Source organism: Portunus trituberculatus, chromosome 43, assembly GCF_017591435.1.
Source record: "Portunus trituberculatus isolate SZX2019 chromosome 43, ASM1759143v1, whole genome shotgun sequence".
In the NCBI taxonomy this organism is placed as follows: domain Eukaryota; kingdom Metazoa; phylum Arthropoda; class Malacostraca; order Decapoda; family Portunidae; genus Portunus; species Portunus trituberculatus.
In genome coordinates, this window is record NC_059297.1 from 26,384,749 (window position 1) to 26,404,473 (window position 19,725).

General features: G+C 36.2%; 1 protein-coding gene across 2 annotated transcripts in view; it reads left to right on the top strand.

The window, feature by feature from the left end:
- LOC123518201 (ring canal kelch homolog) overlaps positions 1-11,894 on the top strand; it is a 37,143-nt gene extending 25,249 nt beyond the window's left edge. For both annotated transcript variants that reach the window (XM_045278912.1, XM_045278913.1), the window contains 4 exons: positions 1,479-1,619; positions 3,188-3,302; positions 3,890-4,030; positions 7,539-11,894. In XM_045278912.1, coding sequence (XP_045134847.1) covers positions 1,479-1,619; positions 3,188-3,302; positions 3,890-4,030; positions 7,539-7,714 — 573 coding nt within the window. In that variant the 3' untranslated portion in view covers positions 7,715-11,894. The remainder of the gene's footprint in view (positions 1-1,478; positions 1,620-3,187; positions 3,303-3,889; positions 4,031-7,538) is intronic.
- Positions 11,895-19,725: the final 7,831 nt, after the last annotated feature.

The window sequence follows — 19,725 nt, forward strand, 5'->3', positions numbered from 1 at the left end:
GAGGTTGGTCTAGAGTTAGACACTGCCTGAGACAATGAATGTACTGGAAGCTCAGCAAAATTATAAAGACATGAATTTACTTGAGAAGCAATCATATCAGAAATCATGGACTGCAATGGGCAAAAATGGCAGCAAGTTGACCCTCCAACGGCAGAACCTGGCCTGCCTGGGTGGCCGAATCCTGAGGGGTGACAGAACCAACCGAAGACAAGTCCACCTGTACCACCCTGTGGGGTGTCACCAGCCCTAACCTTGCTTCCTGAAGCTCCAACATTACTCTGACGTTTAGCACAGGCATATCTGGTATGGCACCACTCCAACTTAGCCTGATAAATCCTGGCTGAATCCACCACCATGAAATCCCAGTCTGCACATTCCTCACACCTTGAAGAACCATGACACATAATGCATACGATATGAGGATCATGAGAGATGTTAGGAAGAGCCCTGCTGCATTCCTGATGTGCACGCATCCTCTTGGAGGTACCAAAAGAGAAGGCAGAGTGTGCAGTGGCCGGTGGTGGAGTCCCCACAATGCAGGAACCATCTGCTCCAGATTGTGGGCCACCAATGATAAAGATAACACCGTCTGTTGGGTGAGTTAAGCTTTCCCCCAGTAAGTCACTTTCAGCTGGGATGGTGGAGAAGAAGCCACATGAGAAGACATCTTGACAGAAAAGAACCAACAGCAGAAACAAAAACATGGAGAGCAGTGCACATGACTGCAGTGAGTGTCAGTAGAGAAATGGAGTGTGAAGATGTGTACTCTAGAGAGGAATAGGGAAACCGCATCAACCTGTGCACAGAGAGGGTTGATTTTTACTGACAGACACAAGGAGATGATGCGTTCATTGTCTATAGTAGAAGGAACAGGTATTATGTGAAATAATCAATGATTTTGCACTGTACAGTCATTATAGATGTGTGTGAATATATGTCAGTGAAGTATCATAGGTTTCACTTATACAGAACTGACATGACACTGATATGCTACTGTGAATGAGCCTTTATACTGTAAATTCATCAGCTACATATGTTGAACATGATGCATTGACTTTAACTCAGTGTTAAGTATAAATCCTGGCATGTAGGGATCTGTTGTATGTTATTATATTCTAGATACCTTTTTGATATTCATTTAAAATATGGGTTATTGTTCTTGCATGGTTATTAAAGATAAATTACTGTGAATCAAACTTTTTGATTGGACAATGATAACTAGTCTGGTCTATTGATGGTGGAGAATCATGGGTTATGTTATGTTAGGAGAAAATAATTAGTTAACCATTTTTTAAAGAATGATACTGTACAATGAATATTTCCTTTTAGGAAAAAATAACTATTTCTCTATGTTCCTATAGAGAATGGAATAATCAAAGTCACCAGTAAGTGGGAGATTGATGTCAAATTATTTTGTATTTCATATCTATAAGAGATCAGTATTCCTGTGTTGCTCCAATAGTTTGATGTGCTTCCAGGTTGGTGGCTTTGACGGCTCTACAGGACTGAATAGTGCAGAGATGTATGACTCAAAGGCACATGAGTGGCGGATGATTGCACCAATGTCTACCCGGAGGTCATCTGTCGGAGTGGGAGTTGTCAGTGGTCTCCTGTATGCTGTGAGTTCATTATGGTTGAAATTCTTGTGTGTTTTGTTTGTCTTGAAAAAGAAATAAGATAAATAAATATAAAATACTATAGCACTTTATAAACTGGTCAAAACTCTCTCTCTCTCTCTCTCTCTCTCTCTCTCTCTCTCTCTCTCTCTCTCTCTCTCTCTCTCTCTCTCTCTCTCTCTCTCTCTCTCTCTCTCTCTCTCTCTCTCTCTCTCTCTCTCTCTCTCTCTCTCTCTCTCTCTCTCCTGTCTGCATTTGATCTTTGAATAATTTTGTAAGGCAGCAATATAGTGAATAAAGTGAATGATGTGAAGATGCCTAAGTGAATGTTTCTGAAGGACAGCAAAAGGGAGAATGAAGTGATATTGAGATATCTAAGGGAAAATTTCCCAAAGACAGCAAAGAAGAGATTGAAATGTGTGATAGTAAAGGTATCTTCTATTTACCATCATCCGTTTCAGATCAGTGATCTGAGTGCATGGTCCATGTTCTATTATTTTAAGTGATCTGGTTCATGATCTAAGTGATCTGAGTCTGGAGATGGGTTACAGCAGACGACACTTACTGAAGCTGCTGGGGTTCTATAGGGGAATTATTTAAGGGAATACACAGCAAGAAAATGGCTATGTCTGAGGATATAGTGAATGGCAATGAATTGTTGCAGAATGCTGCTGTGGGCACAGTGTGATCAGTGGTAGTGACAGATGCCAGAAACATGGAAGATATCACAAGTCACACCAATAATTGGTTTAATGGCTTCTGATTCTAATTACACTCAACCCTCTGCCCTCTGCTATCGCACCTAATTGGTGCATCTATCACTACATGATAGCTGAAGTTGAGAACCTATGGTAATAATTCATATTGACGCTAGGACCTCGAAGCTGTCATATTTTGTAACTTTTCCCAGTTTTTATACCATATAATAGTATAAGAATGAAGAAATAATGCAGTATAAAAAATTTATCTTTTCAAGAATCATAATATTAACATGCTTTTAGAAGCATTTTATTTAGCGTATTTGACAGCACTGATACATAAAATGCACACCCATTTCAGCAAGTCAGATTCAGGAAAAAAAGTTTTTAGTGAATTTAAGCATATACTGTCGAAAGCAATCTATCAGCACATTACACAAGCAGAAACATCTATATTTCTTTATGCTCTTCAATTGATCTTCTTGCTGTTGTTGGACACTTATAATTTTTTCTGTTGGTGGTGGCCCGAAACCCCTTGCTACTGCTCTATTGCCATGCTCTTTGGCATAATTTACCACTTATAATTTGTAGGAGATTGTTTAGCTCAATCTTTTTCATCCTGCTGCCATAATGGTGAGGGTGTTGATGTGTTTTGTTATGATTATGAACTTGCTGTTACTCCTTGCCACTAGATGGCATTGTTGTCATTATTTTGATCAATAATAGCCACAAGTGTTCTTTTACCCTGAGCAAATCCTGATCAGATCCAGAATAATGTTCTAGAGCTGATCGGTGTTGTAAATTTGAAAATGCCTTAGGAAAAATTTAACAGGTTTGTTAATTTATCTCTGCAATATTTGTGCCTCTTGACAGGTTGGAGGGTATGATGGAGCATCCCGGCAGTGCCTGGCCTCAGTGGAGTGCTACAGTCCTGATTCAGATGTGTGGACATCTGTGGCTGAGATGTCGGCACGCAGGAGTGGAGCAGGTCAGGCTGAGACGAGATTTTTGCTTTCTAAGTGATAATGAGATTTAGAAGGCAAAAATACTTAAAAGTAGTAGGTTGTTTTGGGTGAAAATCTTGCAAGTGTAATTAAGGAGAGGCAACTTTTGATTTACGAATAAGGATGAGATTGAAAAGACAAGGAATATGCTGTGGAGGAGGAAATGTTTCAAGGATTTCATCATTATGCTGCTGTTAGGCTTAAGTCTGTGATTTACATGATATCAATTAAATAAAGCATTGTTTTCTATGTGTTCCTTGTTACACTATTTATGAAACATTTACAACCAGATATTATTCTTCCATTACAATTATGCTTCAATTTTAGATAGTATCAGTCAAAGTAAAGTAAGATAAATGAAAAGAACTACATATGCCTGGGATTAGTTGTAGTGAAAAAATAATAAGATCTTGTTGTGCATATTAGGCATGTCACATCTTAATGATAGAGTAGTTCAGGTCATGGTGTGTTAAGTAAAATGCATTGGTCCTAGATAGCAGAGTACTTTAGGTAGTAAGCTGCAGAATGCCTGACTGTGGTGTACTGAGTGTTGTGTGCTCTTGGGGTGCAGGTGTGGGTGTGCTGGATGGGCTACTCTATGCTGTTGGAGGTCATGATGGGCCACTGGTCAGGAAGAGTGTAGAGGTGTTCAATCCAGACAATAATTGTTGGAGTCCTGTGGCTGACATGAACCTATGTCGAAGGAATGCAGGTGAGTCCTATCCCTGTTCCCACCAATAGTGTTATCATCTTTGTCTCTGTTTGTGTCTCCTTCACTGTCTTCTTTGTACAGACATTTTTGGAAAAAAGTAGTTGATTTATAATTTGTAGATATAGATTAAACCATTTTGTGTGTTGTCCTGTTTCAGAAATGCTAAATTTAGTTTGCATAGTGTTTACTAAGATGGAGAAGATAAAAAAATTATGTCTTGAATATATTTTGTGGCTCTTTTCGTAGTGAGAACAACTGGATACCATGGCATCAGTTACTGTTGAACGCTGGTAATTCAGACCCGGATAACTTGGATTTCGCAATAAGTCAGACTATGACCCACTCAGGGACTAAAGTTTGAGTTGAACTGCCTGCCCATTTAATAAAATGAATAATAAATTAAATAAATATTTTGTATTTCGTTTTCTATTGGCATTATCAAAAATCTAATTCCAGCTAACTATTGTAGAACAATTTCTAGTGAATAATTTTTCCCTTAGTACTCTCCATCTTAGTGTAAATATTACTTACTTATAAGTTCTCTTACAACTCAGTGATTTAGAGAGAGAGGGGAAAAAAACAAAAAAACAGTAAAATATGTTTGAAACTAAATATATTTATTTCAGTCTCTAGAAAAAATAAAAACAAATTTCTTCTTTATAAAAAAACAAAGATCACTCAATTTGGTAAAAACTAACAAAGTTATAGGCTTCTGAATGGAAAAGAATAAGATTTTCAGGAAAGGTCTTTAAAGTTTAAAGATCCCACATGCACTGCTTGGTAATCTTGGTCTAAATACTTTCTCCCTCCTCTTCACACCTACCTTGTGCTTACTGTCACGCTTCTGGATGTGAGAGGTAGTGACATTGCTGGTGTGAATCCAAGGATGTCACCTATGTAGCTATCCTATGTAGTGGTGATTCTCTTAATATTACAGCTTCCTAGAGAGTAGATTTGATTGTTAGCTTTTTTGTACTTGTACCAAATTCTTTATTATTGAATGGAGAACAATGGGAAGTCCAGGGACCGTAGGTAGGTAGAAAGTGTATATCGGTAATGAGCAATACATCCAACCTTTCCCTAGTGAGGTCCACAGACCACTGACTCGCAGACGACAGCATTCTGCTGGTTCAGGCCACTGAGTTAGAACATAAGAACATAAGAAAAGAGGGAAGCTGCAAGAGGCCATCATGCCTATATGAGGCAGTCCCAGTGTGCTTAAGCTACCTAATTCCATCTATCTTCCCCATCCATGAACTTATCTAACCTTCTTTTAAAGCTCCCTATTGACTCAGCCCTAACTACATGACCACTGAGACTGTTCCACTCATCAACCACTCTGAAAACCAGTTTCTTCCCATTTCTTTCCTAAACCTGAATTTTTCAAGTTTAAACCCATTATTTCTGGTTCTGTCCCCGCTACTGATCCTAAGAACTACATTCATGTCCCTTTTGTTAAAACCCTCATACCACTTAGATACCTCTGTCAGGTCTCCTCTTAATACCTACGTCTCTCTAAGGAATGCAGATTGAGTTTTTTCAGTCTCTCTTCATAGGAATATCCCTCATTCCCTGTATCTTTTTAGTCATCCTCCTTTGCACTGACTCCAACAGAGCTATATCCTTCCTAAAATGTGGGGACCAGAATTGTACCGCATAGTCAAGATGTGGCCTGACCAGCGCCAAGTATAATTTTAGTATTACTTCAGGACTCCTGCTTTTAACACTTCTAAAAATGAATCCTAATACTCTATTCGCCTTATTTCTGGCCTCAATACATTGCTTCCTTGTACCGAGATCGGAGCTAACTATGACTTCTAATCCTTTCTCATACTTGAAATTTCCTAGTGCCATGTTATCTATCGTGTACCTATTGCTTGGATTATCTCTACCTACGCTCAGTACCCTGCACTTGTTAATATTGAACTACATTTGCCATCTCTGTCCATTCCTTCATCCTATCCAAGTCTGCCTGCAAAGCCTTGGCATCGGAATCAGACCTAATTAATCTACCTATCTTTGGGTCGTCCGCAAATTTACTGATATCACTATTAATTCCTTTAGCAAAGTCGTTGATGTATATTAGAAATAATAATGGCCCTAAAGCTGAGCCCTGTGGCACCCCACTAACTACTTCTCCCCACTCGGAATTAGGCTGCTAAACGCTACCAGAAAATAATTACTCATTTCCAGTGCCAAAAAAATACATAGATTCTAATTCAGTGACCACTAAAAAAGCATTACCTGTGTTACCGGATTGCCATTGATTGCAATTTAGGAAAAAGATTTTGCCATGAAAGTTTGAGAGTGTTACCAATGCTATATTCATATATAAGAAAGAGAAAAATGTTTTCACTAAATTTCTGGGGAAAATATTAAATCTGTGGCCCCCCTTAAAACAATATCAAACAAAAGGTGATCAGAGTTTATACCGATTTTGTTAAAATTTTTGAAGTGTAAAAAACATTTTTTGAGAAACTTGCTCCTAAATGTTTTTCATAATTTTGTCCTTGTTTTGATATTTGTATTCATCTAATTAACATGAAATTTTCACACATGAATGTGTATAAATTAGTAACTTCTTGGAGCATGGTAAGATGGTAACGCATCAGATCCCTGCTTCTCTAGAAAATATTATTCACTCATACATATGTGAGGTTTGGGAAGGTGCCATCAGCAGCATCACGGCAATCTGCTGTTTTACTACTGAACAGGACATTCTTTGAGTTATTATTAGTGTGTTGAAGTGAGATAATGATACAATGAAGTATTTATTACTCGTCTGGTCCAGCTGTACACCTCTGTCTCAACATAATCTTTTGTGATAGTGTTACTGTGGGAGTTATGTGATGTATAGTTGTGATAATGAAGGTAGTCAGAAAAACTAGTGTTTGAAAAGATAATAGCAGTCTTATGATATGTAGTGATGGTGGAGCAGCATGGCAGTGAGGCGTGGGTTGAGGTGAGGATCTAGGAGGGGGAGATAACACAAGTGATGGAGGCGAGAGGAGAGGCCAGTATTCTAGGTCAAGCTGTCTCCCATTGATATGTTTGTTTATTTCTTGTTGTCTTCTTTTCTTGAAGTTTTTTATTCTAATCCTCGTCAATTTATGCCTGTAATTTATGCCTATAAGGACCTTATTTCTGATGCCTGGCCACAAACTGTGTAGGGTGTGAGTCATGCTATGATGCAACTTCACGAGACATTTAAAAATGGCTTCCTGGTGGGAAGGGTATTTAATTATCAAAAAATAAACTACACCATCTGGTGAATTAAGGTCTGATGGTTTCGGAGAGACAAATGTAATTTAAATCCCCCCAATTTTGAATAAATAAATCCAGCCCTGTCTTTTTTAGTGTGTGGAAGGGGGACAGAATTTGTATATGTCGGATGTTCGCATTTGTCAGACCAACCTTTCCTCTTATTAGTGCGAGTTAGCGAGGGCCAATGGTATTATCTATCCTTCATTCTCTCACCAGTGATGTCCTCCCATGGTTACTCTCATAGGTGTCGTGGCGCTCAACAGTCTCCTCTATGTGGTGGGGGGAGATGATGGCACTTCCAATCTTGCCTCTGTAGAAGTGTACAACCCCAAGACAGATGTATGGACACTACTGCCAGCTCACATGGGCATCGGCCGCTCCTATGCTGGTGTCGCCATCATAGACAAGCCGGGTTTCTGAGAGGAGGCCGAGGGGGAGGGAGAAAAAGAAGACGGTGCAGGATAATGTCTGTGATCTGTAGTCTGAGAGTCCTGCATTTCTCCCCCTCTTTGTACAACATCCTCTTCAGTGTGTATTCTTTTTTTGTTTTTATTTATTTTTTAATGTGTGTGTTTTTGGTGCGTGGAATTAGTGAGGCACGTTGCTTGAAGCCTCCTGACTGTACTGTGGAGTTGGGCAGCTTTTCTTCCAATCATGGCAGCAACTTTGAAAAATTCCATATATTTTTTGAAAATTTTGTGTTGGATAGTCTAAAATGTATGTTTTTGTGTTGTATTTTTTATATATATGCCTTTTCAGAGGTATTTTTTATTGAGCTCAGAATTATGGCTGGTACCATATTAGATATAGAATCTTACATTACACTACTGCTTTAGTTTCCTTATAAGTCAACAGTTAGTTTATCAGTTTTACTTGAGGGTGATCACCTCACTCATGACATGCAGAGGTGAGTTCTTCAGATAACATTGTGAGTTTTCATGCAACGAGAAAAGAAGAAAAAAGGAAGGCCCACTTAGGTTCCAGTCATTATGACAGATAGAAACACTTAATGGTTTTTAAAACGCCAGTGGTTACATGAAATGGCAGGGAAGTTTTGGTGGTATGACTACACCAAATCTGTGCTGTAAAAGTTCTTGCTATATGAAAAATTGATGTTATTAACAAGTTACTTATCTGTTATCAGATTAGCTACATTGTAGTGATAGGAATAATTTATTTGGTAGTTCTTGCATAGTCAGAAATATAAGTGTAATTTTTTCCATAGGTCTCTCAATTTGTTGTGCAAGAAATAACTGTGAGTACTGTTGAAGTAATCTACATTACTGATTTGTTAAGTGAAAAGAGCTACTTCTCTGTGAAAAGCCTTTAGTGCCTTTGGTAGCAGCGTGTGTGGAAAGTCTTAGTGGTGACCTGATATAGACTTGTGGACTCTGTTCCCAGAGGAGTGCAAGGAGTCATGTATAACAAGAAAGGGGAAAAGGAATGTGACCAGATACTTATCCAGTTCCAGTCATTTATAGATTGAAATTATCATACAGGTTGACTTGATATCGTGGCTTTGTTTAATCTGTAGCCTCATTTGATTCAATATTTTCAGCTGACTACAATCCCTACCTTTTAAACATGCTATGGCTGTGTGACTAGTTCACTGTGCATGGCTGCAGATGATACTACAACCATAGCATCGTACTGGCTAGTTTTGAGCAGAAAATATTTCTTCCTTGGATTTTTTTTATTTTTACCCTAATTTCATGGTAGCTTTGGCTTTGAGGGAAGGAAGTGATATTTGTAGCACAAAATGCAAATCTAACACATTAACAATAGAAGAAGTGAAAGTGCTGCGAAAGCTGGACTGTGGTGCTTCTGATAATCTCTTGATGTGAAGCTTAAGGCGTAAGATTATCAATGTGCAAGGTATAAAGAAGTATTTGAAAAAGTTGAAGCAGTTCCCTGCTGACAATGAATCAAAGAAACATATGCATACAAAAAAACAATGAAAGATGGAAAGAATGAAGATCATGATTAAGTAATGAATTACTGGATTTGATAGCTAAGAAGTGACATTTAAGACATCTGACATGGTGGTGATGGAACAAGCTTGGTTTAGAACATCAACTGTGAGTATACTCTAGAAGGGTTGCAGAGATTTAAGAAGTGCCAAACAATTTCATTTTGAGTGAAAATATATCAACTAATGAGGAATGAAATATATTAGAGATGTCAATGATTAAACCTCAGATACTCTAGGGCATTGGCTAATGCATAGATGGCTCTAGAACCAAGGATGCCAAAATATTGATGTGTTTGTGTCACAGACTCACTGTCATGTAGCACCCCACATAAATTATCTGATTTGCAGAAGGGTATTTTTTACTGTGCTAAGAGCTGTTAACATGTTATTAATAATGTGTATTCCCACTGCAAATCTGTAAAATTCTATTCATGTGAGACAGGAAAGCCGAAAATGCATTTGTGATAGTACTAGAACAACAAAATTCTGTGGTGGCTTTACTATGGAAAACAATATTAAACAAAGAGGGCTGATAAATAATATCCTTAGATGGGGATGGTATCATTTGAAAACAGATTTTTTAGATTTTTAGTTCAGAGCTCATAGAAGACCGATTTTTATAATGATGCCTTAAAGATTTGTTTGTATCATCTTTTTTCATATACTGTATTACTGTACTTTTATAGCACAACTTCCCTGTATTAATATCTTTGTACAGTTATTTCTCGATTTATGCATGTTTAGAATGTGTGATTTTGGAATAACACGAGGTAAACAAATTGTAATTTTTCCAGAGTAGTACATGGATTATTTAGAATAACACGATGTCAAGAAAATCAAGTTGCACAGCTGGAAGACTAAGACAAATATTTTCAAGATGCTTTGCTGGTATGGCAAGTCTTGAGAATTACAAGATTCTATGAGATGTTTATTTAGGTTGCTATACTTGTCATCATAGCTGATTGCAGCACAGAGGTGCCTCACCTCCAAGGACAGCTTGTGATGCATGATAACTGTTGTCAGGAAGGTCAGTGTATGCTGTCTTGCTGTCAGTTAGATGTCATTACTATAGCAATGATGATCCTTTGTTTTATTCCAGCTGAGAGGTGAACAAAAGCATTTGATACTGGATTCATGTTGCAGGGAGCATGGCATGCTTTGCTCTCAAATGCAGGGCTGGGTCTGGAATGGATTAATCCATTTTACATTGAATCCTGTGGTGAAAATGGAACCTCAAACAGTGTACAGTTTAGTTCAATAATTATGTTCATTTTATTCAATTTTTTTTTCATTTTGTGATCACTTCTGGAATGTATCTCTTGCATAAATCGAGAAATCCCAGTACAAGAACATTTCAAAGTGAACCTCTTCTGATGCCAGGTTGAACAGAAATTTGGGCCATGAGTTTTAGAAAATTAGTTTTTCAGTGTTGTGTTCTTTGAAGATAAACATATTTCAGTCCTTTTTTTTTTTTTTTTTTTTTTTCAGATGAAAACTAATGTTTAGAGATGTGTGATGGTAATGTGTGTTGTTTATATTGATGAAAATTCTTGTACAGGAAAATTATCAGAAAATTTTGTATTTGATAGTTATTCTAGTTGGTGGTTGAAAATATACAATATAAGAAATATAGTAATGGATGGGTTCTATCAATGAAAAATCTTATTTTGAGAAGTTATCAGAAAATTTTGGATATGATTATAACCATAATTGTTGGATCTCTTTCCTCCTGGAATGTCCAGTCTCTTGGGTCTTGGCTGGCTACATTGCTCATAGATTGAGGTATTTGTTAATAGTTGTCACTGGAAAGTGATGCTCCTAAAAAATTGCTGCCATTGCTGAAAGTTCAAGATGAATGCTGATCCTTTATACTTTGTAAAATAAGTTTGAATATAATTTATCAGATTTAGAATCAGAAACTGAATAGTTTGTTTATTTGGGATGATAAGAATGTGTTGAATTTGATGAAAATTTATCTTGTACATATATGTACTTGTTATGGCCATAGCTGGCGGCATAATGAAAAAAATTACCACAGTAACCGATAAATTGATAATGATAACCTTATCGGCATTAACAATAACTGGTAATAGATTTATTGCCCAGTTACTGAAAAAGATAAATTGATAAATCCAAAGTTCCAATGCTAGCAATAACAATATTCATATTTTAGGTAAAAAAAGATAAATCCAAACTTATTTCTATCTTTAAGAAAACTTTCAAAAATCTTAGAGAAATTTAGTTCAATGTTTATCTTGTCTTTTCACTGATGAAAAATAGTTTTTGATAAAACAACGATCTATATTCAGTTTTGAAATTTTGAAATTACAACATGCTCATGTTCCAAACTAATATTAACGAGTATCACTAGTTTGGAATAAAAAATATTGACGATGCCATTGATTTGGTAACTCAAGAAATAATAGTTATTGGATAAGGGATAATCCAATATTGTTATCGCAATAATGCTCACCTGTGGTTATGGCCGTGTTGGAAGAAAAACCTGTATGATTTATTCCAAGGAAGTGCCATCCTCCAAACATGATTTTTGTTAGTTGGCCTTGCATTAATGATATTACATGCTCACTTTATATATTTATTTAACTATGTATTACAATGTGTAGGAAAGAGTGCATTTTCTTCATTGAGATGAATTCTCATGCAATGACTTGATCTGTATTTGCCTGTCTGCTTGCATAAACAAGCCTGCCATAAAACTGCTAAAATAGATTTTGTAATATTCTATTGAAAATTTTCTGGTTACACTTTGTTTTTATTAAATTGCAAAATTACTGTAAAGGAGAAACCCAGGGTTGGCTGTGGCTTGCATGGCAGTCATGCTAATTGTTAACAGTCACAAAATCTGTGGTCAAATCTTGGTGCTAACCCCTTGACTTTCCTGAATCTCAGTAAGATGACCTCATGCCTTGTCAGGCTCTCAGGGTCACTCTAACCTCATTGCCATGACAGCAGCAGTGCAGCATTGTGGTGAATCTTGTCTTCCTTGGCCTCCTGTGTGTGTACCATTGATACTATGTTGACTGAGCCACAGGAAGAGACTCACTGTGTTCACTGTTGGTGTGTGGGAAAAAGGCTACACAAGTATTGGTTCACAGGATGATGAGAACAATTGTGGAATGACTAGATACTACTTTGGATTTCTTGAGCTTTGGTATGCTTTGTATGTGAGTACAACTGTTATGTCTCTATGTGGAGAGGAAGACTGTAATGCTTAGCTTATATCATATCAAGAGCTGTGTTAGTTTGAAGAGTTTCTGCTGGTAATTGTTGACATTTTGAGGATGAAGTCTTTATCTTCATTCTTTCTTTCATGGAGTGTGCTCTAGGCTACTACCTATTTCTTTCTTCCTAACTTAGTAGCAGCACCAGTAACTCAGCCTGCAATATAGCCTAAGTTTATCCAATAAGAGAATCTTGAGTTGTTTCTTGGATAGCTGAACAAGAGAAATGGGAAGTGTTACTGTGCCATTATGGTTATGTTGTGTATTGTTTTAGTAACAGTTTTAATGAAGAAAATTATGAATACTGTTGTCTCAGTATTCAGTATCTATCTGAAACAAATATATTTTCTCCTTTATAAAATGTGATGTGATAGATTTATTTTATCATAATTTTGTCTGATAATAAGGAAAATCTTACTTGATGTTATACACAACAAATCCCTTGCAAAGTAATTTCTTATTGAATGCGGGACCAAAACTACTAAAATTCATGTTGTTTTTATTTACCATATGGCCAATACAAATCATAATAGAAAAAGATTAAGTTGGCCTCAGAGCCAAAAGAAAATATCTTGAGAACAACAGTTAGATATTATTCCACTTTTTTCCACTTGTTAATTTTTGAAGGAAATGTGATATTCATGAAGCATTAATTGTACTGTATTATATAATAAGATTCCTTCAGCATGCAAATACTTCAACATGATGATGTACTATGGTGTACCATGAGGTCCTCAGTGTGGTCTGCTGGACTCGGGTGGTGAAACCTTCAAAGCAATATATCGGTCTATCTATATACCAGCTTGACATCCACTTTAACCCTCTGACTGCTAGTATCAGTATGACACACTACCCAGAGGAACTCTGATATGTTTTAACAGGGAAACCTGTACTGCCCATTGCCAAATTTCTTTAAGAATGTGAAGTGAAGTAAATATTTATCAGTCACTGTTCTTTTAGTGGTGTCTTAGAAAATTGTACTTTAAACTTGCACCAGACCATTCTATTAAATTTGAGAAGCCATTGGAGGGTTGAGGTGGGGCTGTCAATGCAAGGCATACATTTACCTGCATTCCTTTACATTTTTGCCAGTCTAGGCCTCTAGCAATACATATTGTAATTTTTATTCTTCTTTTTTTTTTTTTTATCTATTCTCTCCTGAGGAATGTAATGATATTACTCTTTCCATAACTGGGCAGAAAACAGTTTTCATGGATAATGGTGTTGATAATATCATCATGAAGACCTGTGTTGTGTGATATTTGGTATGGCATACATCTACTGTACATATATATGATGCAGACAAGAAGATGTCGGGTTTTGAAAACATGAACTTGACTCCAATCATGTGTACATAGTGTAACTAGGTAAATATTTATGTGCCCATACCATCAGGCACTGTGTGTATGTGTGTGTGTGTGTGTGTGTGTGTGTGTGTGTGTGTGTGTGTGTGTGTGTGTGTGTGTGTGTGTGTAATATTCTTTTTATATTCTTTTTTTATTTTAGAAGTTCTAAGTATGATGAATCTGTGTACAAGTTAAATGTTCATAGCACTGGTATCATTCACCAGCTTCCTGCTGTCTGTGGTAAATTATGAAGTGTGTGATGGACAGCTTTACAATTTACGTATTTATTCTTGAAGAAAGATACAAGTCTGAGATGAGAACTGGAAGAACAGTATATAGCATAGAAGATAAATTGCATTATGAAGTGTATAAATACATCCTTTTTAAAGATGTGTACCACTGTGTGAGGGTGATAGGCTAGTTTTTCCTGGAGAGACTGTGCTGATGTTCTCTTGTTCATGTCAGATGCCATCATTTGATGTAAAGCTTTGAAGGGAATTATTTTCATTATTGTGATAAAAGTATTTGTTTAATCTTAGTAGATATAGCTTTTAATCTACAACTCATATCTGATAGATGTTTATCTCTGTCACTCTTCATTCCTGGCAAGTAAGGAATGTGTTGGTCGGCTGGTGTGTGGGTGATGATTGTCTTGGTGAATCAGGGGTACAGCTTCCTGCCTTGGTTTGACTTGGCTTGGCTTCCCCAGCAGTGCTGACTGCCTCTTCCCCAGCTGACTGATCAAACAGTACTTTTCTGGAATTTTTACCAACAAGAAAAACTAGTACAATAAATACAATGTGCAGTAAAATTAATATTATTATAATTTTTTAAGTCTACGACATTTGTCTGTGTATGACTTCGAGAAGTGAAATTAATTTTGTACATTACATAGATGCATAATTTTGATTGCTGTGTATAACTTAATTTGTAGATGTGCCATGCTTTCTGCATGGCCTGAGAGATCCTTGGGAGTGTTGAAGGTTAGATTTTGGACTTCTAGATTTATCTATGTTTTATTTATTTACCCATTTTTTATTGTTGAATCCGATAAACAAAACTGTCAGCCAACATACTACTGGAATCTTATAACCATACAGCAGGGAACTTTTCCTTGGCTGTAGCACTGATGATGATGGGCAGCTGTGATATACATTCATACATATTATATACATGTACATTTATACAGTATCTGCAAGAAGTTATAGTCTGTGCTACCTAGGAATGTCTCCAATTTTAGAAGTGCTTAGAAAAATTGCTTTTGATCATGTCATCATAGCACATAAGACGTATATTTTAGTATTTGGCAGTTGTGTGTGTGCTGTGTGGCTCCTGGCATCATCTTTCCCTCCTCAGTCTGCCTCAAGATTTGACAAGAATAGTGTTTACATATTTTTATTTTGTCCTCAGCTTTATATTATTTCTATTGATTAAGTGGCCTTTTTTTGCTACATGTATATTTTGCTACTTTATTGTATTTGAAATGAGTAAAAGACATATATGGCCTTGCATAGGTTCAAGAAAAGTGTCCTGAGAAGATGTAGCTGGTGTTCTTTAATTAGCTAGAGTGGACCATCAAATATTTAGTAATTTAGTTTTTATTACATGTATATTGGGAGCCTTGCAGACTGTATACAGATGATCCATAAGATCAGAAGAGATATGACATTGATTAAAAGTCATTCCCTAATATGGTACTGAATAGCGGAGATTATGGAGGAGGACATTGAACTTCTGTGGATACTGTATGTTTATGGTCTAAAGTCATATAATGTTACATGCTCCTTTCTAATCTGTTCTGCATTCTTTCCCAGTTTTTAGTCCTCAAAATTGCATTGGCAATCTTCTTACCAAAGTAAACTGTTGGCGGATTTTTAAAAGTTTACTCGAGGATTTCAGATTGAAGAAAGATGTTGAACACTGGAAGTGAGTGCAGATTGTGAGATGACTTTTGTCCATGACTATATATAAACAGTATACAGTAAGCCCCCGCACTTGGTGAATTAATTAGTCTGGCGAAACTACCACCAAATGCAAATTTTGCCAAGCACAAGTTCTTTATATCATATAAATTGCCAAAAAAATGCCTCAATCAGTCTTTGATCATTGCCAGAGTCCTTCTTTTGACCCCTAAGATACCATCTTTCGAGCTGAAATAAAATCTTTTGCCTTCACATATTAGAACACATGTGCAAAACAGACCAGTAAACAATAAATAAAGCTAATAAGACATGATATAAAGGCTGTAACTCCCGTTTTTTCATCTGTTTCCCTCGCCCACTTTTGTCCTTGCTGCCACCACCATTGTCCTTACCCCCCCCCCGGTACCACCATTTGCGCTGGTAGAGGCCATGTTGGCAGTAAATCACCAGAATTCGTTTCCACTCTAGCAGAACAAAGGGTAGCACAAACAAAGTGGCTGAAGGGGACTCTCACACTGCGTTCTGATAAGTTTAGAGAGAGATCTGACGTCACCGGGGAGCTGCGTGGTTTGCTATGTGCCCACCAGGGGGCCGCTAAGTTTGAATTCAAATCAGCAAGCGTGCACTCGGTGGTCCGTGGCCACCCTACCGCCAAAAGTGAATTTCACCAAGCAGAGATTCGCCAAGTGGGGGGGCTATATATATATATATATATATATATATATATATATATATATATATATATATATATATATATATATATATATATATATATATATATATATATATATATATATATATATATATATATATATATATATATATATATATATATATATATATATATATATATATATATATATATATATATATATATATATATATATATATATATATATATATATATATATATATATTATTTGGGAAGACAAATTTTACTTATACTTAAGCCTTGCTGGCAGTGTGTGGGGTGTCCATTGTGCTGCTGGGGTGCTGCGGGTGTCTCTGGGCAGCTGGGCAGGTGCTGGCTTGTACCATACCTGCTCCAAATCTGCTGCTGCTACCATGTGTGTGTGTGTGTGTGTGAGAGAGAGAGTGGTTATGTGTGTGTGTAGGGATTTATTTATTTCACCTGAATTTTCATAACATGTTCTGTACTGTCTGGCAGTGGAGTGCATTCTGTGCACAGGTCACCTGCCAGCAGGCAGAGATTCAGCTCCAGATGTGGCAGTGATGAGGGAGAGACATTTGGTGTAATGATAAATTGCCTTAGAAATTTTGATAATCCTTTATTTTCTTATTTTCATGTAGTATGTATGTGTGTGTTCATGTGTATTGTCGCTGGTGTCGGTGCCTGAATAAAGCTGTAAACTGTTACCATGTTGCTGTAACATGACACAAGGTTTTCATTTGTGGCACAACCTTTGTTCTTTGCTTCTGCATTCTCTGTAAATATGCATAAGGATTGGGTGCATATTTGCATGCAACATATCATTTTCACCAGCATTAGAGAGAGAGAGAGAGAGAGATTTCTCTATAAATTGCCAATGTCTGAATAAAGTGCCCTTGAATGTCTTTGAGTTTGTGTCTTTCCTTAACTCTTATTTCAGGAAAGTGTAGGAGCTGTGCACAGTGAGCGTGATGGCAGTTGTGAACAGTGAAGGCTTCCAACACACTCACCTGGAAGAACTGACAAACAGATATTTTTTTCTTAGACTTGCAATAGCTTTAGCTTAACTGCCAAAATAGGCCTCCTTTATTGTTAGTGTTATGTATACTGTTATATCACCTCTTGAATCTGTATAATTTTTATGTATCCATCCCTTCTTTGCCAAATTGATGTTCCTTCTTTGCCATCTCATTTAGCTTTCTTTGCTATTTGCTTCCATTTTGTTATTAGTATTTTTTTGCATATCCTTTCTTTCTTTCTTTCTCTTCTCATCTCATTGTTATCTTCCAATTTACTCATTTATCTCCTTTATTATCTCCTTAACTTTGCATTTTCTCCTTTGCCATTGTTTTCTATATTTTCTTTTTTTGTCATAATCTCTTTGCCTTCCTTATCTCTTATTACTGTTTGGTAAACTCTTGAGAACCTGGCAGTCATCCATCAGGCCATTAATATGTGGAATGAATAAAGTAAAAAAGCTGTGTGATGTATCATTAGCATCTAGGAGTTTAGAAAAAAGAATAATAATATGGCAAGATGAATCAATAATAATAATAATAATAATGACTAATAATAACAATGATAATAATAACAATAATAATAATAATAGTAATGATAAAAACAATCATGGAAAATAAAACACGTAATAATAATAATAATAATAATAATAATAATAACTAATAATAATAGTAATAATAATAATAATAACTAATAATAATAGTAATAATAATAACAATAATAATAGACAATAATGATAAAATCAGTAGAGAAATAAACAATACGTAATGAGCCGCTAAGCCAGTTATCATTTTCATTCACTATCCTTCCTCTTCTGAGGCGGTTTCACTACTACAATATCATTCTTCACTCAAGGCAGGGAAAGGTAGGTAGATGTCTGAAATTGTTCATAGGTGCAAGGGAATATGCTATCAACACACGCACATAAACCTATACGACCTCATTTATTTATTTATCTATCTTTTTATTTTCATATAGGTAACTGATGGTACGTGTACGTGTACTGTAGTTTAAAGCTTCTATTTGTGTGAGAAATTCATTGCGGACTATTTCACCTGTGGGACGCTCGATAGAGTTTTGTTCACTCCTGTCTGTGTCATTCCTTCACGCTAGCCTAGCTTGTAAGTGGAAGCTATAGATAAAAATATAAAAAGTAGTATGCAAGTAGACAAAACTGTGCTTAAGAAAATTGAAAATAAGTAAAATAATAATAATGAACGAATGGGTAAAGTTTTCAAGCAATCGTGAGTTGAATGCATACGCTGTTTACCTTTAATCCCGTTTATTTGTGCTTACATCCAAGATGTATTAGACTAAGTCTAATACATCTTGCTTACATCAGTCACAATCTTATATTAGTGTAGTGTATATTTTCCCATTCACTATAAAACCAAGTCGAAGAGCATCCTGTCTTTCCCTCAGTTATTCAAGACACACACACACCACACTAAAACAAATGGTTTTCCTAATAATGATATTTAGGAGGATCTTTATACCATTAAATCTTGCTTTCTTGATAATTATCATAAACATACGGTAGGACACAATTTGAGAACAAGAAATTTTGAGATATCTCTGTTTATTTAACCTGGTAAACAAATCTTCTAGGAACATATTTTAGGTAGAATTTGATAGCTTTCCTACAATCATTGGAGTCACTCACAAAGATAGGAAGAAGCACGTGCCTTTGGCTACATATTCATGTAATCTAGGTAGGAGACTTTTAGACAACTTAACCCCTCTCACTGTCATTGAAATCATAAACAGGCTTAGGGGAACAACAGTTAATAATATCACATAAGAAGAGAAAGAATAACAGTTAACTATTCATTCATGTAACGTATATAAGTACATTGATTACTCTAGTAATTCTACCCTTATGCCTTTGTCCAGGGGGTGGATGGCAAGGTCCATCCTTCTCCTTTGTTGTATTTCATTATTAATGCAACAATGAATGTATCAATCAATCACCAAATCTAGAACATTTTAGGCCGCATATTATGTTTGCGTCACACGCGATTGAAACTTTCCAGAGCTAATGTGGACAAATCACGATATCATGACTGACATTGATACTACTTAGCTACATAACTTTTACTGAAAGTTCATATAAATTTAGCCTAGAAGGTAGGAACATGTATATAACATAATTGATATTATTTCCCTTACCCATGTCACACTAGAAATAAAACATAAGAACATCTACATAACATATTATCATAGTTGCTTATTTAAATTAACATTTGAGGTAAGTTTGACGGG